General features: G+C 38.3%; 1 protein-coding gene across 3 annotated transcripts in view; it reads right to left on the reverse strand.

Moving 5' to 3' along the window:
• The window catches only part of LOC100499205 (aldehyde dehydrogenase family 7-like), a 263,537-nt gene that overhangs the window by 12,109 nt on the left and 226,085 nt on the right, over positions 1–25,343 (reverse strand). The window contains exons 8-9 of one of the 3 annotated variants that reach the window (XM_031933316.2): positions 10,889–11,149; positions 10,438–10,789 (exon numbers count right to left, since the gene is read on the reverse strand). The exons of 1 other annotated variant lie outside the window; for it this stretch is intronic. In XM_031933316.2, coding sequence (XP_031789176.1) covers positions 10,631–10,789; positions 10,889–11,149 — 420 coding nt within the window. In that variant the 3' untranslated portion in view covers positions 10,438–10,630. 3 annotated transcript variants of the gene reach the window in all.

The raw sequence follows: 25,343 nt of genomic DNA on the forward strand, positions 1-25,343 counted from the left end.
TTAACTAGTGCGCGAAACAAATAATATGACGCGAAACATGCCGTTGCTATGGAAACGTAGTTTCGCAAATGCTACATGAAAAACGAGCCCCGTGAAAATCGCGTTTTTCGCGCACGTCGTGTTAAAAAATATGGTTCGAAACATGTGCACGGAGTAAGCGAGCCTCGCACGGGTGTTTTGACAACCTACACCCGTGTGAGAATCGCTTACTTCGCGCACTTGTATCGAAATATACTATTGACGCCCGCTGCAGCATTTTTTCGCCCGCCGGTCGGAAAACGACTACTTTAGTCCCTAATTTTAGGTCAAAAAACGCGAAAATCGTGCATGTGTTACAAAAAAATAATTCTGAAAACCAATCGCATCTGGAATTGTAATGACATGGAAAAGTCTTAAATATAAGCCCAAACCCAGACCCTGGGAGCGAATTTCCGTTAATTTCTGGTCGACTTTCTAGCGAGTCGGTAGATCTGAAATCTAGAATCTGCCGAGAAATGTGCATGAGTTCTACTCTGGAACCCAAAAAGCAGAAGTTACCTTAATGTTTTACCTTATGGTTCATTAATTGATTGAAATTGCGCCTCGTGCAAGTAATGACATTTAGGATAATTAAAATAACTAGATCAACTGTAAATTTTAACCAGATTATTGATATATTTATGTTTTTAGAAAGCAAACGCTAATGTTAAATAAACAGCTCTGATTTTTTCAAAATTTTTCGCCAAAAATTTATTTATAAAACCCGCATTGTAAAATTACGCAGTGCTGCCACTACAAAATTTGAGAAAAAAAATCTTATTTGAGATACAGCCTTCTTAAATCGGCTGCCGATATACGGCCTTCTTCAAGCCGCGGCCAAGATACGGCCTTCTTGAATCGACTGTCGAGATACGATCTTCTTTAAGCCACGGCCGAGATACGGCCTTCTTGCACTTAGCCGTCGATATGTTTGCAATTTATGAAATCTTTCTGGCAGGTAAATAAATATGTAAAATTTTAAAGTGCTAGGTTATTATCAAGTAGGTTAAAATTCGATTGCAATATTCCACCCATCCCGCCGCCGACAGACAGACACAGAGCAAGCTAAATAAAAGCGTATGAAAATAACCTGTATATTAGAGTATGAGCACACGCTTACATAAACGTTTAATCTACTCTTTCCACGTTAGTTTGCAGTCTAGCACCACGCCCAGACTGCGCACTAATGACTCGTAATCGACCTGCCCCCCCCCCCCCTTACGTTGAAGTAGGTATTAGCCTTAGATAATAAGCTGTTGATGTAGTAGATCGGGAGCCCAGGAAGATTGCCTTGGTTTTAACGACATTGAGTTTAAGATGGTAATTTACAGCCCAGCCCATTATTATCCTATTGACATTAGCATTCATATTCGCGGAACAAAAATCGAGCTCCTTAAGGTGGCATTGACTGTAAATTTGCAAGTCATCTGCATAGATCAGATAAGATACACTAGAATCTAACCCTGGTGAAAATATTGATGTGATTTTGTGATGTATTAAAATGACGTATTTCGTCATGTAATTTTGATATATGATTTGTGACGTAAGTTTGTTATGTACTGATTTCAAATGTTTCATCGCGTAATTTTATGAATTTTTAGAAAAATTGAAATATTTTAGCTTCACGAAACATTTTTACGTGATTTAAGTATGTTATTTAATTACATTTTCTAGTTCTTCTAGTATTTAACCCATGATTTTCAATATTGTTTATTCTGGAATATAAATTCACAACTTTAACATGCATTCTTTTATCTCCATGAGATCATATATTATAAATATAACAAAAAACCATAATTAATTCCTAAACAAATTTTTTCTTATCAAATAATTATCTTGAATTCAAAAATTTAAATTATATTAGATTCAATTCCGCTCCTAAAGTCATGAATTTTGCACAAAGATAGATTTATTACCAAAAAGCAACTATGCCTCGGTTTCGCGCAATTTGAACCGAAAAAGTATTAGTCATATTATCATTTAAACAAAAAGTCATAGAACTGTTCGTTGGCTCTGTCGAAACGAGTTTGACTACTGCGCAGTGCGCATACATTGTGCGCATCGATCTGGCGACCGGCTAGTGACATGTCCACGCAGCTGTCTGGCGTGTGTGTTTTGACGTTTCAAAACAGCCTCCGGGCCTTCGCTAGCCACAATGTGTTGCTCGGTTCAACTTTTTATAATGCGATATTATAAGTGAGTGCGTAGTGCAAAACAACAACAACGACGCGATGCAGCAGTGTTATAAGTAGTTAAAAAATCAGAAGTGCTGCTATGGTGCCTGTATGTGTTTTAACACAGTCTCAATGGTCATATCAAGATATCAATATGACCATGGAGCTAGACTTACTCTCCCTGTAGTGATGCTGATAGGCGTCTCTGAGTATTTCAATGTTATCTGGTCATGCTGCTTGGTGTTCCTGGCTGATCTAACCACCCGGAGACAATCCCCGAGTTATATTCGAACTTCCTGGCTATCCTGGTTGGCGTTACTGACTGCTTGAACCACGTCTAGATGATCTTGGAGCTGGATTCATGCTTGCTGGGATTATTGATTCATGTTATTGGATACTTTAACCACTTAAATATGGCTCTCGAGATGGGTTTGTACTATCGGACATGGTAATATTCAAAATATTACAATGACTTGTACTGTATGTTTAATTGATAACATATCTTTAATAAGTTTTAATTAAATAATGCAGTGTGCATGTTATCAGTTTTTTAAATAGATATTTTTTCTTGCTTACGGGTAATTTAATAGTGATTATTAATATATTGCTAGTTTTTTGTTTGTAAATATAAACTATGTGACTGAAAAACATTTTTTGACGTTGTTATTTTAAAAGATCAGTGGACTCAATCTATCAATAATTATTTGTGAGAAAACTTTGTAATATATTTTTCTGTGTGTCTAGGTGTACGAGCAATGCTGGATTCATTGGCATCGCAGTCTACTGCATGCACCAGAGTATAACTGAAGATATTATTGATTTCGGTATCTGAAGCATCGCAATCTTGGAGTTGGAAGAAAGCTTCATCAAGACTCTATCTATTGGGGAGCAGTATAATCAAGGGCACGGGTCTCGTGCCTGATCATCGATGAAACTGGATCTTCGTTAGTGTGTAATTTTCAGGTACAATATATTCTATATAATTTAAATACATTTCATGCAATCGATGTAATTTTTATTTTTGCAGATGCAGTGTTTCTAATATGCAGGTATGTATACGTATGTACAACCATGCATTTAGTGCATAAATGGTTTCACTTAGAATATTATTTACATTGCAGAGATCTTTTTTTATTTTAATTTTATCCTTTTTTTAAGGTGAAAAAAATTGAACATAATGGCAAGCAGTTGCAGCAAAGGATAATATTTTCAAGAGGATTCCATGGAACAAAATAGAAGATCTTTATTAATTAGTCCAGCCAAGATTTGATTTAGTAGTAGGGCATAATTTATAAAATTGATTGTTTAGAGTATAGTTAGCCTTAGTTTAGAGAGACATGTCAGGCTTCTCAGAGCCTTTCTTCAATCTGAATTATTTTCATTATTATTAAATTGAGGTTTTCTAGTTCAGTACAATATACTTAAAATTCGAAAGTAAATTGTGCTAATTCAATTAAAAAAATATCAATTATCTGTTGTCAAATTTCATGCGCTTATTGCGAGTTTATACGATTACGTTTATGTACGGGATAATGTTCAGAATTTAACTATAAGCTTATAATGATAAGGAAATATCCCTACAAAACTTGGGGCCTTTAGGCGCGTCGCATCTAGATCGTTATTAAACTATTTGTATCAAAAATCGTTTTTAAGGCTTTATTTTGCATCGAAGCATTAAAAAAATATATTTGCCTGAGGAATAAGTTGTGTTTTGAAAATATCTACAACTTTTACATTTAACATTTTCATGTAGAATGTAAAGCTGCAAAGTTTTATGGCCAATAATTGGATTTTTAGCTGTAAAAGACGATTTTTGGCTGTTGACTCGAATTATAAGCATTTTCATGATTTGATGTCAACAGAAAAAAGTTATATTTTTCAAAAATCAATAACTTTTCCATTCAACTTTTTTTTGTAGAATGCTTAGAATTCGAGTTAAAGCCAAAAAACAGTTTTTAGCGATTTTTGGAGGTGACCGCATTCTGCGTATTTGTGCAGGATCAAGCCCCAAATAAATATGGCACCTTACTATTATGAGAGGAGTTCGCACACAAATTTTTAGCCCGATTGCACCAATGCACTCGTTAAATGATGAGGTGGCGAGAGATAACTAGTCAGATTTGCTGAGAAAGTCCCTTAGTTTCTCAGTACAGATCCCTTTGTAATTTCTGTAGGAGTATGTTTTGGGAACGTTGCGTAGAATCTGAACGTCAAGAGTAGCCGTGATAAGGTCTTGTCCGTTGATGAAAGGGGTATCTGTCTTCCAGTGCGATAGCAGGCGATCCTGCTCATATATTAGACAGAGGTCAATCCAGGTATCAAAGTCCCGTTTATAGTACGTAGCGCCATAAGGGACCATCAAAAGAGAGTTTTCTTCGATGAATGCCTTGATGAATTCGGCATCTTCGGACGAGGAAAGTTGATCAGCGTCGAAATCTCCCATGATCACCTTCGTGGAGTAGTTGTGCATGTGCGTGGATAGCTGTTCAATGAAATTGCCCTCTTGAATGAAAAGAGAGTGTGAAGGACGATACACAATACTCACGAATATCGGAGACATACCCTTTGCAAAGACCTCGCAGAAGAGGTACTCTGGTTTATCCGGCTTGCCGAACCAGACGCCGTCAGATGATGATATTACGCTAGAGGTCAATGAGTAATGGATGTAGAGATCCATACCTCCATTGTTCCTGAAGGGATAGATATTATCTTGTCGTCAAGCCAGGTCTCAGTTACTGCTATTACGTGATAGAGGGGACGAGTGGACAAGAAGAGGTGTACCTCAATGTGACCCTTAAGAGAGTTCTGTTGAAATATAGAGTGTACTGTACAGAAAGTGTAGTCTACATATACTGTATGTATAGTATAGAGCGCGCGAGAATGAGTGAGCGCGCTAATGAGTGTGTGAGGGGACGCACACCTGTAAGCCTCCCCTCTTCGCGGTACATGCGTGTGAGTCACATGACTACCAGCGGTGTCGAGACTATACGAAGCTCTCGCATCGCTCTCTTGGTTCCGAGCCGTCGCACAGAATACACATGGTGTGTGCGACGCATAGCTATATATAGTAGAAGATAAATAAATCCACATTATTAACTATTAATCCTCTGCCTTACCTCATTCATTCCAACATGGTAGCAGAGCGTGGTTTGTATCTCTATTTTATCCCGCATGTCTACTCATATGAGTGACATGAGAGATATTTAGTGAAAAACAAAGTGAGGTTAAAAGCCACGTGGTGTGTAAAAGTTTCAAGTGAAAAATCAAAGTGATTGATTAACAATGACAGAAAAATATTAGCAAGAATAGAAACTAGAATAAAAGGACTATTAAATAGAAGCGAAAGTTTTGAGAAAAATCGTAAAATCAGTGTGATGCACGCGGATTAAATAGTGAGTCTGAAACACGTGGTCTAGTGCAAGCAGAGAGCACTTGAGTTTATGGACAACGGTGAGACATCGGAAGTCGTGAAAATAGAAAAGAAAGATTCCGAACACGAAGGAACGTTCGAGAATAAAGAAGAAGTTGAAGAAAAATCTGAACACGAAGGAAAGTTCGAGATTCAAGAAGACGAAATGGAGAAAAAGGATCTGACTATACCGGTGTTTGACGGAGAGGATTATAGTATGTGGAAGAAAAGAATAAAAATGTTTCTAAAATTGAAAAAGTGCCATGAAGTTATAGAAAAAGAAAAACCCTCAAATGAAACTGGCACAACATGGGATGATAATGACTTAAAAGCAATAAATATTATTTATTGTGCAATATCCAACAAGCAACTAGAATTTGTGTGTGAAGAGAATACAGCTTTTGGGATAATTAAAAAGTTTGATAGTATGTATTTGAAAGAATCTACAGCACTGCAAATTGTGTGTAGAAACAAATTGGAAAAATTGAAATTGGAAAGATACAGTGACACTGCAACATTTTTCAGTGATTTTGAAAAAGCAGTAAATGATTTAAAAAGTGCTGGTGCCAAAATAAGTGAGAAAGAAAAATTGAATTACATGTTGAACACGCTGCCAAACCAATACAGTTACATTGGTGATTTAATTGATACGTTGAAAGAAGAAGATCAGACAGCTGATTACGTTAAAAATAAAATTCAAATAGCCGAAATGAAGAACGGAAATGATGACTCAGAAAGAAAGTCAAATGTCTTCGTCACGAAAAAAGGAAAATGTTTTAAGTGCGGAGAAACCGGGCATTTCGCAAGAGAGTGCCAAGATGGCGGCCAAACAGCACACAACGGCGGAACATGGCGAGGCTCAACACGTGGCCGCGGTAACAGCAGAGGCAGAGGCGGAAGAGGCAACTACACCAGAGGGCGCGGCAACTTCCGTCAGCAGCAGCAAGGAGCCAGTACGAGTCAACCGAGCGGCTCAGACGCCAACGCCTGGGTGGCAACAGCGCACGCGGTGCAAGGTGATAATATAGGTAACGAAATTCAGTGGCTACTCGATAGCGGGTGCACTGACCATGTAATAAATAACGATAGTTATTTTGATAAATATGTAGACTTAAAGAAACCGATAAAAATTTATTTAGGAGATAATCGGTCTGTAGAAGCAACAAAAATTGGAAATGTTTTAAGTTTTTTTTATGCGTTTGGTATACATAATGAAGTAGAAATGAGTAATGTCTTTTATGCTAAAGATATGAATATGAATTTAGTTAGTGCTAGTAAATTAACAGATAAAAATAAGATGATTATTTTGAAAGGAAATTATGCAAAAATTATTGATGAAAATAAACTTATAGCAGTAGCACATAAAGATAATAGTACGTATATAATGAAAAGTATATTACGATCTAATGATTCTAGTGTAAATAGTGCTGATTGCAATAAAAATAAAATGAGTTTAAAAGAAAAATGGCACAGAACATTAGGGCATGTAAACTTTGGATATTTAAATATTTTGAGTAAACAACAGTTGTTGACGGGATTTCCAACTGAGTTTGAATCGGAAATAGTAAAATGTAAAACGTGCATAGAAAATAAAATGCATAATCTACCGTTCAGTAATAATAGAACAAAAGCTCGAAATATATTAGAAATCATACACACTGAAGTATGTGGTAGTTTTAAGACCCCGGGTCCAAACGGTGAAAAATATTTTGTTTCTTTCATTGACGATTATAGCAAAATAGCCAAAGTTTACTGCATAAAATCTAAGGATGAAGTATTTGATTGTATGATAAAATATGTAAATGAAGTAGAAAATTTAACTGAAAAGAAAGTTAAGACTATAAGATGCGATAATGGTACAGAATACCTGAATAATCGTTTTAACAAATTTGCAAAAGAAAAAGGTATATATATAAACAATTGTCCAGCGTACGTACACGAATTGAACGGTACTGCAGGAAGGTTCAATCGAACAATTATGGATATGGCGCGTTGTTTATTGGATGAGGCGCAAGTAGATAAAAAATATTGGCCAGAAATAATTAGTGCTGCGACGTATTTGAAAAATCGCACGTTAGCAAATACAATTGAAAAGAAAACTCCATATGAGATATTTTTTAGAAGAAAGCCAAATGTTAAAAATTTAAAATTGTACGGAAGTAAAGTCTTTGTAAGAAAGCCAGAACAAAAGAGAATTTCGAAATGGGATAAAAAATCTGAAATGGGAATTTTACTAGGTTATAGTGATGTAGGTTATAGAGTCTTGTTGAATGGTAGAATAATAGTTGCGAGACACGTAGATGTTGTCGAAATTGATGAAAAATGTATCGGTATTGAATATTATGATGAAAATATTTCTTCCCGTACTCCGACTCTCGAGTCGAGTAAGAGAAGTTAGCGTGAGTTCGAAGACGAAATTGATGATGATGTATTCGATAGCGCAGATGAAGATGTAACTGAAAAAGAACAAACAAATGTAAAGAATATCGATAAAGATAATTTGAAACCAAATACTCCACGTAGATCGACACGTGAGAGAAAAAGTCCGGTTAGATACCCAAATAACGCATCGAATAATGTTAGTGTTAATTATTGTAAAATAGATACACCTCGTACTTTTGAGGAGGCGTTAAACAGTATTAGTAGATAAAGTAAAAGACAAAAAGGTCTTGGACGTTAAATGGGTTTATACGAGAAAATCAGACGATAGATATAAGGCTAGGTTAGTTGTAAGAGGTTTTCAACAAACAGATGTAATTGATGACATATATGCTCCAGTTGCAAAGAATCAAACTTTAAAAATTTTATTTTCTTATTGTTGCCAAAACGGTTTAAAAATTGAGCAAATGGATGTAGAAACTGCCTTTTTAAATGGCAAAATAAATTCAGAGGTATATGTCTATCAACCAAAAGGCTACGAAGACGGAACAAATAAAGTACATAAATTATCAAAAGCATTGTATGGTTTAAGAGAAAGTCCTCGAGACTGGTATGAATGTTTTGACGAGTGCATTACAAAATTAGGATTTAAAAGAAGTAATGTAGATCTCTGTTTATACAAAAAAAGAAAAGAAAATAATGAAATTTATATTTTAATTTACGTAGATGATTTGTTAATCTGTAGTACAAGCAAAGAAAGAATTCAAAGTATTAAGAAACTTTTGTCAAATTTAAATTTAAAATGAAAGATTTAGGAGAAATCAAAGAGTATCTTGGAATAAATATAAATTACAATTATCTAGAGAATAAACTCACTTTAAGCCAAACGAAATATATAGAGTCACTAGCTGATAAATATAAAATAAAAGAGAGTAGATTGTATAGTACTCCTATGGAGACAAATTTGAAACTCGAAAAGGCGGAAAGCTGTGAGTCGAATATAAAGTATAGAAATTTGATAAGTGCTTTGTTATACATTAGTTCAAGTACGAGACCAGATATAAGTTATAGCGTCAATTATCTTAGTAGATATCAAAATAGTTATAGTGAAACGCATTGGAAATATGCTATACGAATTTTGAAATATTTGTATTTAACAAAAAATTTAAACTTACATTATAAAAAGAATAAAAATTGCGATATTATAAATTGTTATGTTGATGCCGATTGGGCAGGCGATAATATTGATCGAAAATCTACGTCAGGCTATGTAATAAAAATGTTTGGAAATGTAATTGATTGGAAATCACGAAAACAAAAATGTATAACCAAAGCTTCGACATACGCAGAATATGTTGCATTATCAGAAGTTGTAAGCGAATTAAAATATATCAGAGAGCTTGTAAAAATATTCGACATAAATGTAAATGAACCGATTAAAATTTATGAGGATAATTCGGGAGCAATAAATATTGCAAATAACGGTAATTTTACCAAAAATTCGAAACATATTGAGATACACTATCATTTTGTACATGAGAGTGTAAAAGAAAAATTGATTGAAGTAATTAAAATTGATTCTAATGAGAATGTTGCGGATATTTTTACTAAGGCTCTGTGTAGAGAAAAATTTGAAAAGTTTAGGAGTAAACTAGATGTATTATAAAGTGAACTTTCCGTACAGTCCAAGGAGGCGTGTTGAAATATAGAGTGTACTGTACAGAAAGTGTAGTCTACATATACTGTATGTATAGTATAGAGCGCGCGAGAATGAGTGAGCGCGCTAATGAGTGTGTGAGGGGACGCACACCTGTAAGCCTCCCCTCTTCGCGGTACATGCGTGTGAGTCACATGACTACCAGCGGTGTCGAGACTATACGAAGCTCTCGCATCGCTCTCTTGGTTCCGAGCCGTCGCACAGAATACACATGGTGTGTGCGACGCATAGCTGTATATAGTAGAAGATAAATAAATCCACATTATTAACTATTAATCCTCTGCCTTACCTCATTCATTCCAACAAGTTCGCATTAAAATGGCAGACCCTAAGAGACCGATACTTATACATAACTTTACTTTGAATAAATCGTAAAAATCTAACAATTACAAGTGTCTTTATTTCAATACGTATATCCTGTAAAAGCCTGGCCACAGTACAGCATCAGAGATCCAGCTCAAGCAGTTCAATTCAAGTAAGTTTAAATAAATAAATAATATATTAGATCAGTCGTGTCTTAACAAACTCATACGTATATATATCGTATAGGTTAATCTTATATTTGGAATTTGTAGTGGACTCCGATGCAAAGAACTAACAAATTAAAAAATCGAGATGTCATCGATGAAGGCATCGTATCAGTTCTTAGAACTAAAACACATCATTTACCAGAATTCATTATTTGAAAACTTTTCTATGAAATAGTCAAAAAGTATATTTCACTGAAGTCACTACAAAAATTCACAGATAGACCTTTTATACAGTATAATGAAGGAAAGTACATACATCAAGTGATTGGCATTAATAAAATTGGCGAAACTCCTTATACCATTGCTACATATTTAGCTTTGGAAAATACAAAAGGATACACCGGCCATTGTTTTTGAATTCCCTTATTAATATTATGCACGGGGTGATTTCTATGCACGCCCCCTAAAATAGTATACGGTAACGAGAAGAAAGTCGAAGGCCCGTTACTGCGTGAAGTTGTAACCCGAGGTGAAGCCGAACTTCGATTTCCATCTCTTGTACCGTAATGTAGTATTGTGAAAATTTATTTTGCTTTTCGATGTACAGTTGTCTTTTTGCTGCCTATTATTGATAGGAATATTCTAAATTATATTATCTACTTTTTTATTAAAAGGTTTGAGGGTAATTATTTTATGTCATAAGAATTTTTAAACTTTTTACCTTGAAAAGCTGTCCAATATTCTCTGTAAAAAGGGCACTACTCAAACCTTGATCAACGCTATTATTCAAATCAATTGCTTGTTCTAAAGTATCGTATTCGAATAAATAAACTATAGGTGCAAACGTTTCATTCTGTACCACTGAATCTTCAGGATTCAAATTTGAAATAATTGTTGGTTCTACGTAGAATCCTTGCCTATTAATGCGGTTTCCTCCAAACTCAATAATTCCACCTTTTCTTTTAGCTTCCATGATTGTATTCTAAAAAAAAGTTGGAATAAATTAATAGTACTAAGATTTTTTCATGTAAAGGTTAATTATTTACTAAGAAAAACAAATATTATTATTATGATAAAATCAAGCACATTTTCTGAAATTATTTGATAATTTAAAGAGTGCTGTAATTTTAATAGTTTTTAAACAGTTTTGCTTGCTATTTCGGAAAATTAGAATTGTGCTAGTTTTTGTTAGAACTAACTATTCAAAGTAGGTTAAAATCGTAGTATTAATTAGGGAGACTTTATTTGAGCAATATAGGTGAGTTTGTACAGATTTAAACAGAAACTAGTGACAAAAGAACTAAATGTAACCGTTACCCTTATTAGAGAATGAAGAATAGACTGCTGGGGAGCGTCGGGTTGGTAGTAGGTCGGATGCAATAAAACCCAAGTAGCAACCCTCAGTCCTCTGCTTCGCTTTCGATTAGCTGTAAGCTGTATGTGTGTGCATATAGTTGTATGTGCGACCATTTTCTTAACACCAACGATGTATTAGATTTTTATTTATTTGTTCATCTAAACCATGCGGAGAAATTGACAGAAAATGTTTTATAAATACATCACAAAAACCTTGCAGAGGTAAACATAGTTACCTATGTTACAGGTGCAACGCGTTGGCACTAGGACGCCCGGACAAGCCAGCGACCAGAGAGATTCTTAGATTTTAAGATTTTTAGATTTTTAGATTTAGATATGTTTAGATAAGTAGTATAAATTTTTGTGTAATTGTGCTAGGTATGAAGCGTGTAAAATGGAATAAAATGAGATGAAGGAGTGTATGTGTTTCCAAGAAGATTATGTGTTTTCCAGTTCAAAGAAATATTTTTTAGCTGCTTGTTTAAAGTGCAATATGGATAGCGTGTTGCAAAGGTGTGATGGAAGAGTGTTTCAAAGATAAGAAGCGCTGATAAATAATGAATTCTTCGGCGTCTTCATCTTGAAAGCCGGGATATCCAAGGAGATCACCTCACTCCTTACAGGCCTAAGTGCAACGTTGAAATCAAAAAGGCTAGTATGTAAGCAAGCACTGATGTGTTGAAGACTTTTCTCAAAAAGCAGGCCATGAAGTTTAGTGTCCAACTGTTGGTGTCAGGTCACAGTATGCTAATGAACAATAGTCTATGATCGAAAATAGGAGTGCTTGCACAAGGTATTGGCGCAGCCTAAGGTGAGTGCTCTTAAGAAGTAAAGTCGATACATCAAATAGTGAGCACGTTTACAGATTTGTGTAACATGCTCTTTCCACGTAAGTTTGGAGTCAAGCACCAACCCCAGATTGCGCACTGATGACTCGTAATCGACCCGGGCTCCCCCTATATTGATGTAAGTATTAGTAACAGTAGGTAGACATTTATGTAGTAGGGAGAGCCCAAGACGATTTCCTTAGTCTTAAGGACATTAAGTTTGAGATGGTTTTGTGCAGCTTAGCCCATATCCTTTCGGCGTTAGCACTTATCCTGACAGAACAAGAATCAAGCTACCCAAGGTGGCATCGGCTGTATATTTGCAGACACATCTAAATCTAAACAGAAACCAATATCATTGATGTACAACGCAAACAACAGAGGATCAAAAATTGATCCCTGTGACACACTGGCGTTTAATAGTAAAAAGGTGGACAGTTCGTTGTTGTCACCAATGACGGCCTGTTTTCTTTCCGTGATGCAAGCCAGTGGATAACCTGCCTAAAGAAGCCAAAAGAGGACAGCTTTCTGAGTAGCCTGACGTGACACACAGTATCAAACGCCTTGCTGAAATCAAATGAAAGTAGAAAAGTTACCTTCTTCTCATCTATTCCAAGCCTGACACCATCAGTCAACTTAATTAAGCCGGACTATGTGCTGTGTCCAGTGCAGAAGCTTGTTTGGAAGTGGTTAAGGTAAAGTCCTGTTTGAACATACTCAGAGATTTGCCTGTGAACCAGCCACTCCAGCGCCTTGGATAGAAAACAGAGTAGAGAGATTGGACTGTAGTCAGTCAAAGCTGATGGAGAGCTGACTTTGTTCAGTGTTCGTACAAGCGACGACTTTCAAGCAGAGGGAAAGCGTGCCTCGCTCAGAGACAGGTTAAAAATTTGACAAAGTGAAGGAGCGAGTATTGGCAGTGCTTTGGAGATTACAACCTGTGGGATGCCATCGCTTCCCTTGGCCTGGGTGTAAAAGTGTGATACTGCAGCCGACACATCCGACTCAGTGATAGCCCTGAAGATGAAGTGAACTAATATGCAGGTATGTATACGTATGTACAACCATGCATTTAGTGCATAAATGGTTTCACTTAGAATATTATTTACATTGCAGAGGTCTTTTTTTATTTTAATTTTATCCTTTTTTTAAGGTGAAAAAAATTAAACATAATGGCAAGCAGTTGCAGCAAAGGATAATATTTTCAAGAGGATTCCATGGAACAAAATAGAAGATCTTTATTAATTAGTCCAGCCAAGATTTGATTTAGTAGTAGGGCATAATTTATAAAATTGATTGTTTAGAGTATAGTTAGCCTTAGTTTAGAGAGACATGTCAGGCTTCTCAGAGCCTTTCTTCAATCTGAATTATTTTCATTATTATTAAATTGAGGTTTTCTAGTTCAGTACAATATACTTAAAATTCGAAAGTAAATTGTGCTAATTCAATTAAAAAAATATCAATTATCTGTTGTCAAATTTCATGCGCTTATTGCGAGTTTATACGATTACGTTTATGTACGGGATAATGTTCAGAATTTAACTATAAGCTTATAATGATAAGGAAATATCCCTACAAAACTTGGGGCCTTTAGGCGCGTCGCATTTAGATCGTTATTAAACTATTTGTATCAAAAATCGTTTTTAAGGCTTTATTTTGCATCGAAGCATTAAAAAAATATATTTGCCTGAGGAATAAGTTGTGTTTTGAAAATATCTACAACTTTTACATTTAACATTTTCATGTAGAATGTAAAGCTGCAAAGTTTTATGGCCAATAATTGGATTTTTAGCTGTAAAAGACGATTTTTGGCTGTTGGCTCGAATTATAAGCATTTTCATGATTTGATGTCAACAGAAAAAAGTTATATTTTTCAAAAATCAATAACTTTTCCATTCAACTTTTTTTTGTAGAATGCTTAGAATTCGAGTTAAAGCCAAAAAACAGTTTTTAGCGATTTTTGGAGGTGACCGTATTCTGCGTATTTGTGCAGGATCAAGCCCCAAATAAATATGGCACCTTACTATTATGAGAGGAGTTCGCACACAAATTTTTAGCCCGATTGCACCAATGCACTCGTTAAATGATGAGGTGGCGAGAGATAACTAGTCAGATTTGCTGAGAAAGTCCCTTAGTTTCTCAGTACAGATCCCTTTGTAATTTCTGTAGGAGTATGTTTTGGAAACGTTGCGTAGAATCTGAACGTCAAGAGTAGCCGTGATAAGGTCTTGTCCGTTGATGAAAGGGGTATCTGTCTTCCAGTGCGATAGCAGGCGAGTGTCATTTGACTTCATTATAGCGAAAGCCCGGGGTCTTTCCGTCGCCTCACTCTAGCACACCGCTACGCAGCCAGCAGCAGAGACCCGATCGGTGACGCAGTGGCAGTGGACTCGGCAACACACATGTGTGCGTAAGTAAGCGAGCAATGATATAGTGACGGCGAGTTGCGCGCACTTCAGTATGATGCGTAAATGTATAGACATTTTCGGTGGCTCAATCCGCGCTCTCTTAGCTTGCTATAAAAGGCCATGCGTGGCCTATGGCTAGCCACTAGTTGTCGCAATTTCAAGTGCTCTAGTCACTACATACTCTACAGCAATTTAAGTGTAGAATCATGAACTTACACAAATTAGTAGTAGCAATTTATGCGCACTAGTAAACACTCTTTTGCAATTTAGGCGTAGAATACACGCTTGCGATATTAATAAAATTTAAAATACTTGTAAAATATATTTGTAGTATTTTCAGTGCTTTAGTTTAAAACTCTAATGCATGTTATAGTAACTTGTCGTATATCGAATAGATCAAGATTTCATGAAGTGCAAGGAGAACATGCTTTGTAAAAGATGTGAAATCTCCCAAAAAAAACTTTTTTCAAAAGTGAAAACCTTGGCAAGAAAAAGACTAATAAACGTAGTAAAATCTCTAAATATTAAAATGTCAAGTAAATGTTTTTTGCTTTACGCATTATGATATTAAATTAAAGTTAAAATTAGTTTTCCCAAAAAATAATATTTTAATGCGTAAAGCAAAAAACATTTACTTGACATTTTAATATTTACAGATTTCACTACGTTTATTAGTCTTTTTCTTGTCAAAGTTTTCACTTTTGAAAAAAGTTTTTTTGGAATTATTATTATAATCTAAAATATGCGATATAATTTTGAAAAACTTATGAATAATTTTTGCGTATTATAACGGGGTGAAGTTTTCGGCAGCAATCGCGCAGACGTTAGCTGCGTGCAATGCAACTGCTGTCGTGTGAATCACCTCGCAATAATCGAGACGAAGCCTGGTTTCCTCGGGATGTTCTCGAGGTTCGCAGTGAACCGGCCAAGGTCGAGTGTGGCTAGCTGCAGCTTACATGCACGTGTATCGTGAAGCGATACGCGTGCCCGCGGAGGCGGCAGGGAACGTAGTTTATGAGGGACGGGAAGCGGGTCCGCAGAAATGAGTGACTCCGAACTCAATCGTTAGATTTAAGAGAAAAAGAATATCTATTGTCTGCACTCAAAATAAAGTACACGAGCACACACGCGGGTGTGCGAGACGCAGATGGACGGCGTATTCAGAGATCGGGAGAGAGCTAGTGAGAGAGAGAGAGAGAGAGAGAGAGAGAGAGAGAGAGAGAGAGAGAAGTAGAGAGCTGATAATTACGGTTCGTATTTCTCACTCGTTCTGGGAAATGCTCGAGCCCAGGACCCTTCGCAGGTGAGTCGGCGTAGTCGCAGATAGAACGTAATCAAGGCGATGTCGCCCGAAGAGGCCTCGAAGATAGCCGTGATCTCGTGATAAAATACACCGGTCATACACACACTCGAATCGATAAACAGAAGATTAATCTCCGGATAGCGTGGTCTAGCGAAAGTGCGATATGCTCGATTAGCTAGCCTGAACGGATCTGTTGCGCGCGAAGCTCTCGCTCTCTCACCCCCCCCCCACTCACGGTCGCGGTGTGCTCCCTCTCGTTACTCTGCCGCTGCTCACCTGTAACATGTAACTGATTTACATTAAATAATACAATGATTGTATGCTGGGGAGGTTATGACGAGTTAACAACGTTCCTCGTCATAGTATAAATTGAAAACTTAGACATTATTCTGCTATTGAACAATTTCTTTAATAGACATACTATTTTTATGCAAAACCAAAGTCTTTATTTATTTTATTTATTTATTTATTTATTAAATCAAGATAATAGCTTACATAGTATAGTACGCATACTATCAAGGCTTGTAGAGGTAAACTAAGTTACCTGTGTACAAGCTTGGTATGTAACAAAAAAAACTTAAAACTAGTACTTAAAACTGAAAAATAATTTCCTTATCAGATCCTTACAACAACCCTATTTACATTTTCTTCTTTTAAACTTTAACAAATTTAACCAATTTAAAATTATTTCAAAAACTAAGTTTTGGTTTTAATCTTGCCGTCTTCGGGACAACCGGTGGCGCTGGCAATGGTTGCGGCTTCGCTTTGCATTTGGCCTTTAGAAATGCCACGGTTTCTACTAGGGTTGTGTCTCCCTTAGGTAAATCCGGCCGGTGGCCATACTTTTCCTTAATTTCCGACCCAATAGCGATGGCTTCTTCCAGCGCAGCGATCAGCTCGGTTCTGAGCTGCGTCGCTCGGTTTCTCGCTTGCTGTCTTCTGACTAGAGCCTGAGCGAACTGTGCGTCTTCTATCACCTGCAGTTCTTTCAGCAGAGCTTGCTTCCTCAGTTCGATCTAGTTAGGTGATTCCGGGATAGCAAAGATCGACCGGTTGAGCAGTTTGCTTCCCACCTCTAATCCGGATGGGACGTTGGCCGGTACTACTGGCGTGTCATCGACCGTGTGACTCATCAACTCTTCGACGATTTGTTGCACAATCTCCTCTGCTAACTCCCTGATGTCGTCCATCTTGCGTTCAGCCGTCTATGTGGGAAGAAGGGAATTACGAGCGGAGAATGGGACGGTATACAGAAGAATGAAGTTCCCTAATCGCATGATTTTAATTGTCAACCGTACCCGCCGCCTTTTGCGCTCGCGTTTTCCTAGGAGACAAACTATTCGGAACGTCACGCGGTTTATTTTTCGAACCTTTCGGTCTTCCGCGTTTCGCTTTGTCTACCTCGACGCTTACGGTGTTTGTCGGGTTTACAATCTTCGCCGGTAGTGTTTTGCGTTTTACAAGTAACCGCGTTTTCCTCGGCCTACCTCGCTTTTTCGGTCGCTCGCTACTTGCGTTAGATTCTTTCGCTTCTTCAGTTTCTTCCTTGTTGACGGACGTAGTCCTGATGTCGTCTACTTGATCAGTAACTTCACAGCCGACTGCTGCTGCGATAGATATTCGACAGCAGTCGGTCCATCAACCGTTCCGTTCCGGTCAACTAGTTCGTAAATACTTGGGCTCAGTATACGGCTGATTTTGAAGAGGCCGATGAACGGTGGAGCTAATGTAGCTGACCTTTCATTCAGCTGAACATTCTACCAACCTGGTAAACATGTCTTGAAACACCAGTAAATATTCATAACCGTGAGTGGACTTTGGTAGCGGACCCATTACGTCACCAGCAACTGTTTACCATGGACGCGAGAAGTTGCGACTGCCCATCCGCCCAGCTGGTTTTCTTTGTTCAACTTTGCACTGTTGACAGATCAAGCAGCTTCGGACGTAATTTGTCACATCTTTTTTCATCGATGGCCAATAGTATGACAGGGCGACTGTTTCTTGCGTTTTCTTGCGGCCAAAATGACCTGACGTCGCTTCGTCATGACACTCGTTCAAAACTTGAGCTCTTTTCTCTTTCGGAAGTACTAATTTCCAAGCATTCTCAGCTTCGAAAACATCATCGACGAATGCGTCAGGCCGATAGGTATATAATTTTCCACCTAATAACTTCCAGCCAGGAAATTCTAGCGGGTTATCAGTTACTTCCTCCTTTAATTCGGTGTACCATTTGTCAGTTGTTTCGTCCTCTGGTGTAATACTCGCAATAATCGGACGTGTCTCTTCTGCGTCGTCTCCTTCGTAAAATCTCGACAGCGCATCGGGAACCACATTCATTGAGCCCTTGCAATGTTCGATCGTGTAATCATATTCCTGCAATTCAAGTGCCCATCTGGCTAAACGTCCAGTTGGATTTCGTAAATTACTTAGCCACTTGAGACTGCTATGATCGGTAATCACCAACCGAATTTCTGCTTGATCGGACGACATGTCTCTACCTCTAGATCAAACTCCACCAAGTTCGTAAAGCCGGGCGGCCCATCATCTTTAGGAATTAACCGATCGAGTAATTCTTCTAACATCCGTTTCTGGCCTTCATGCAAATCCTGCAGGCCAATCGAAGCTAAGACCGGACGAGTGGTTCCGTCTGTTACCGCTTCACAGGCGTTTATGACTTCGGTTGAATTTTCAACCGTTAACGTTCGTTCACGAGGGTTAAGCCTGGCGTCGAATTGTAGAACGAAGTCAGCGCCTAAATTGCATCCTTCACGTAAGTCAGGTACTACTAGCGTAGTAAGCGTCCTGGTTTGTCCACCGATCGTGAAGGGCAAGTCGACTGTTCCAGTCACCATTGAGGTTTTACCGTCCGCCATGCAGGCGACTATTCCGTCACATGGTTTTATTTCTGCGTTACATGCACTGGCTGGTTGTACGGACATAGCCCCGCTGCAAGTTTGAGTGGCTCCTGGGTCGTAAAGGGCCCTGACCCTGAATTCACCTACCTGCACCTGCAGCCACCAGCGCTGGTCGGATAAAACAGCGTTACTACTGGTCGCTGCACAGTGTGCTATTGCAGTCAGATTTAGTTGTTCAGTCGACTGTGATGCCGAGATCTCTGAATTAACCTCGGGGTCAGTACGGATCTCGCTTACTGTTCCCCTTTGGCTTTTCCCGCACAATTGGGACACGTCTTCTTCGACAAGCCCGGTGACTTACAAGTCCAGCAAGCTAGTTCTCTTTTTTCCTTGTTTGCTGAGTCACTCGAATTTCCAGACGGTTTATTGGCCTCCTTGGACTCGGTCTTATTTTTCACATCTGTCGGCACTGTGGAATTCGTCTGCTGATTTTCCGCAAAGGTTTTCTTCTTACCCAGGGTAGATCTATTGGACCCTTTTTGGTTCTGACGGCCGTAGTTATCCTTCTTTGCTATTGAAGGGTAATTGTTGTTGACCCAAGTCTTGAACCAAAGGGGTGACTCCTTTGCTTCCGTTGAACAGATAGCTGCTATCGCCGGCTGATGTTTATTCTTTGCCTTCTCCTGTGGATTATAAGCCGCTCCTGGTAGCATAGATTTCTCCGGAGTAGGGGGTGGCTTGTAACGTGATTTTGCTCTCGTCCGTTTCTCGGCACTCACAGCTTTACTCTTGAATTCGTTTAGAGTTTTGAATTCCATTCGACCGAAAATCAATTTTAACTCTGGATTCATATTTTGATATAAAATATCCAGCTGTTGTCGAACTGGTAGGGCATCCGGCATACGGTTGAATATCATGACCATGCTAACGTAGTAATCGTTTACGTCTTCGTGTGGACCCTGCGTACGTGAACTCGCCTCCACAATTAGTTGTGAGCGCTCTTCGTCTGTCATGCCGTACGTTGCTCTGGCTTCCTCGCAGAAATCTTTCCACGTGTGCCATTTCGGACGTTCAACCCTAGCCCATTTCAATGCTCTTCCTGATAGTAAAGAGGTGGTGTGTGATAACGCGTCTAACAATTCTTCCTCTGAAATCCTTGGACGAGCTAGTTTCCTGCAACCTTCCACTAATCTGATAAACTCTTCTACATCTTCTGTTGAAGTGCCTCCGAATTTTACATTCCATTTCCGTATTTTGTCGTTAATATCGTCGGAATTTTCTCTCAACGTATTTTGGAGGTTAGAGTCATAATATCCAGACGTATTAGTCTGTAGGTTGCTTGGCCCTCGTTCTGAAACCAGGCGATTCGGACGTATTGGCTGATCCCCCTCTCTCCAAGCATTCCCACTCCTTTGCTGGGAATCACCAGTATTTTGTGGTTGGTTTATTCTATGCTGATCGCACGTCTGGCAACACTGGCTTTGATGACATGTCAGTACTTGTGCCTGTTGTGCCATTCTGTTCTGTCTTGCCATCTTCTTTCGATCGTGTAAATTCTCATGTTCTTAAACGAGTACTACACGCTGGAGGCTCTCTCTGAGCGCTGTTAGCTATGCGTAATTTCTTTATATATTCGCACGTCTCATCTCGTATTTTCTTATACTGTGCGATTTCGTCGTCTTTCTTTAATAGGTCGTCGACGACTCTTTTCGGTAATTTATACGTGCAGCCGTCGCTGGCTAAATACATCAGGAAATCGACGTTCGATGTTCTCTCTTGTTCATCCGCTAATTCTGGGGGATTCGCGTCTATTCTTATTTGATCTGGATTTTCGAGGCTTTCCTCAACAAAGTCATTCCCTACCGCCCTAGTATTATCGCACGGATTACCACCGAAAATTGTTGCTAACGGTTGTCGAACCTGTTCTCTATGTAGCGGTTGACCGAACCCTATTGTTACTGGTTCCAACCAGCTGAATTCGTTTTCGACGCCGCTTGGATTGCTGCAATCCGTAGGCTGATACGCCTGTTGCTCCTGACTTTCTGCATCAGGATTGGTGATTGCATTTCTTTGGTGCAAAATTCTTAGACTTATTTGATTCGCGTTCCGCTCTTCTTCTTCAAATATGCCGCTGACTTCCTGAGGGATATAGTTTGTTATGTACGACGCTCGTCGTGTCGCCCGCGACCTAAATAACTCCTCCGAATTTAACAGGGTTAGCGACGGACGGAAGTCTTCTGGCGCGTAGTCACCTGCTAGGCACCTAAACAATCGACGCATTCTGTCTTCATCACCCCCCGCCCCCCTATCCTGCAAACCTAAGAAATCTAACGCTTGACCTAACGTATTCGTGTCCATCGATCTTACGTGGTCTTGTATCGCTACATGCGATCTGCTTAAGTCTATGTACGAGCCAGTTAAAGACATTGTGCTCGTTGAGTATTCTGACATTTAATAGAAGCAGAGCCGAGTCCAATTCAGCACAACCAAAAAAACTCAGGATTCAACAATCCAAGTTACTCTCGAAATGAATTTAATACTTAGTTGTCGACACTGGAACACACGTTTGCTTTTTCGATTAATACGTGTGATTTAATTTTAATCACTCAATTAAATTTTTATAACGGTAACAATGATTTGTTTTTGAACCGCGATAAATTGCCTGACAGAGCAAGTAATCACGCACGTTTTGTGCTACAAGTTTTAAAATCTGAGAAAGAGAAAAAAACTTACTAATTTGTAAAAAAAAAACAATTCCACTTTAATAAATTATTTGTGAATTTAAATGTTACTAACTCCCTCTATCATGCAAAAAATTTTTCTACGCGAATTCGAAAAAGCAATTATACGCCGGAGCGGCTGTGTTTTGATTGTATATGTATATTTATTCGTACGTTTCTGTACTCAACTACACAGCTATTTTTTTCACAAAACCAGGCAAATTATTATCGCGATTTATGCCTTAACATTCCTAATAGCACAGCAATTTGTTGAACTGCGAGATTACGGCTTAACCAGTAGTCAAGTATAAAAATTGCATCAGAGTGCAAAAAGAATTCACAAAAATCCATACAATAGTTTGAATTCCTATATGACTATAGTTCATCCGTCTCACTCGCATTCAGCAAAAAATTCCCTGCCTAACGGGCGATACTGTAAGAATTCGAGCTCTCGGTTCGCGGCGTGCGATGGAAACAATGTATACGCTCGCTGTCGCTGGCCGCTCGGTCGTTGACAGTTTTTTTCCCGAGTCTCACTTACGTCTACAATGTGTCGACACTGTAGCACGAGTAGCCCCTATACAAGTTTTGTACACTCGCGAGTTAAATAGCTTGACCTTGACACACGTTTTGGGGCGCCATTTATAACACTCGGTTAATACTTTCCTGCCGTGTTATAACCAGGGCCAGAAAGGCCCTGTTTATTGTAAATTAACGTCGGGCGTGCAGAAGGCACGGCTCGGCCGACTAAGATCATGCACGTGTTTTTACACGAGCCCGCGGAGGCGGCGTAGGTCGGGTCGTAGGAAATAACACACGAGAAGTTTAGATAAGGAAATGTATATTCAATTGTAACTATACACGGAGGTGCAAACGCCGCACACTTCAACGAACGATAAAGAGAGACGAGAGATATTACCCTGTCGACGTGAGAGAGTGAGAGTGCAGGTACTTACAACTCAGTAGTGGCAGTAGTACTTGACGCAACGGACGTGGTCCAGTCTCGGACGTGGAGATGTAACAGTTCGGACGGGCGTCGCAGCAACTCGTCGGTAACGCACGGACGAATATCGTTCGCTCTTGAGATGCTCGCAGGACTCACAACAAATCCGCGTATATATTAGCGCGAGCTACTCGTGTGGATAGCGCAGCGAGACTAACTCTAGTCGCGGTTCTCCCGGCCGTCGGCACATCGTTTTCATATATCGCCAACGCTGTGCGGCCAGGCGGCAACCGCGCTACCTATGCTCTCACTCTCTCTGTCTCTATCTTGCCTCGTTTCTCGTTCTCGCTCGTTTCGGCGCTCGTTGGCAGCTTGCTGAAACAATAATCTTATTACAATTAGTACATGATTAGCCGTTAGACATTTGACGTGCACTCGGCCGTCACAATATAAAATAAATAGGAGTGGACCCAGTATCGAACCATGTGGAACACCCATACTTATTAGTAAACTATCACTTTCTACACCGTCAATTTTAACAGTTTGATATCTGTTATTCAAATAGCTTCGAAGAAGATCCAACGCCTGTCCTCTAATACCAATACAATACAGTTTATCTAATAACAACTTATGGTCGACATTATCAAAAGCTTTAGCCAAGTCGAGAAAAGTGACTATTGTTGTTATCGATTTATCTCCATTATTGTACAATATTGGAGTAATATAGTTTAAGGCATATTTTGAACCAATATTTTTCATAAAACCAAATTAGGTTTATAGATTATGTCATTATTGTGGATAAAATTATATAGCCTGTTAGAGATAATTCTTTCGAAAATTTTAGCAACATTAGATATGAGTAAGATGGGCCTATAATTGGTAATGTTATGTTTTTCCCCTGCTTTATATATTGGAACGATCTCGGCCTATTTTAGTCCATCTGGTCATATAGCTTTTTCAATGCACAAATTAAAAATATGCGTTAAGGGTACCGCAATATAATTACAAATCACGTTTAAGGACTTATCATTTATTTTGTTTACTCCACCATATTTTATTTTCAATGTATTGATTATGTTATTTACTTCATTTGTGTTTGTAGGTCTTATAAAAATTTAATTTGCATTATTATCCGGTAGTTTAAAATCAGCATTATTAGGTTGCACGATATCATTAGATCTCACAGAAAACTTGTTCATGTTTCTAGCTATCTCAACTTTCTTTGTAACTTTATTATCATTTATCTTTATATAACTTATGGTTTTATTAGATCTTGTTTTGCCAAGTTTATTTTTTATGATTTCCCAAAGTTTTTTTGAATTATTTGCATTTCTTTCGACTAGTTTTTCATCATAACTAAGTTCGGCGTCTTTAATAACTTTCTCTAAGATTTTCGAATAGGTTCTGTATTCAGCTTTAAGTTGATCATTATTGATATCTGACTCCCATAAGTTATATAAGAATTATTTAGTTTCGCACGATTTAATTATCGCATCAGTGATCCAAATTTTGCTCCCCACCTGTTTAACATTTCTTTGATTTATTTTGGATTACTCTATACATTGTTTAATCTCATACAACAATTTATCTGTTGCCAAATTATGATCCTGCAATGTGATAATTCCATTCCAGTTTCTTGTTTCAGCACTATTTATTAATTTTTTTTAATTTAAAACTATTGTTGGTTTGTTCTGTACTATTTTCATTTTATTGAAAGCTATAAATATAGGGTAATGGTCTGTTATAGATAGTTTAAGTTTATAAGTAATTGTATTTAAGTTAAGGTTATTTAAGTAACGTCTTTATTTATTGTGTTATATATATATATATATATATATCCACTACCTGTATTCCCGGACCTATCATTATTATTATTGTAACGGTTTAACTTTCTCCAAGAGACTGGATAGTCAGTCGGTTCCAGGATCTGGATAGAGGAAAGGGGCAAGAAAAGAGTCTGTTTTTATATTCTTAATAATAACAAAATATATTTCTTAAGTAAAGAATAGCAATTGTGAATCAGTTGTTAAATCCCGACTGGAACAGAAATCAATTATGCGTCTTGTTAAAAATATTTCGCCTTTACAAATAAATTTGTTTAAACTAACACGGTTGAAAATTTACAAGAATATCTACGCGATTTCGTAACAAGAATGATTCGGTGTTCGCGGCTACGGTGTTTCGGTACGGTGGCGGTATGACGGATCGGTGGTGGATATTGAGGTTAGGAATTCATTCGGTACGGTGGAGTCGTGTGCGCACGGCTACACCGATCGGAATGTGTCGCGTAACACGATCTCGACCGCTCTGTGTGCGCACAGTAACGGTCGGGATAGTGCAACGGGGTTTTGAGGTTATCCCTCGGATTTATGGAGTTGTGTGCGCACGGCTTCACAAATCTTCGTCGCTCGTCTCGTTCGAAATAAAGCGAGTCGTGAGATGTTGGCGTAAGGCTGGCTTTGTTGGTTAGGATCTTTACGGTGGCACCGGGTATCGTCACGTGTGCTCACGTAGACGAGGCTCGATGTCGCTCGGGTGTTCCGGGTTGCCTCGTGCGCTCACGACGGCAATTCGGAGTTTCGGGTTTCGGTTCGTCTACCAAGTCGTCATGTGTGCTCACGAGACGACTTCGTCGGTGCAGATCTATCTCTCGCTGTTCTTGCGAGACTCGTGTCTCGTCACATATTATTATTTTATTTATTTTTAAAATTATTTTTCTTTAAATTCATTAAGTAACTATCTATAGAATAAACATAAAATCTTT

The sequence above is a fragment of the Nasonia vitripennis genome, unplaced genomic scaffold, assembly GCF_009193385.2.
Source record: "Nasonia vitripennis strain AsymCx unplaced genomic scaffold, Nvit_psr_1.1 unplaced0148, whole genome shotgun sequence".
Lineage (NCBI taxonomy): Eukaryota > Metazoa > Arthropoda > Insecta > Hymenoptera > Pteromalidae > Nasonia > Nasonia vitripennis.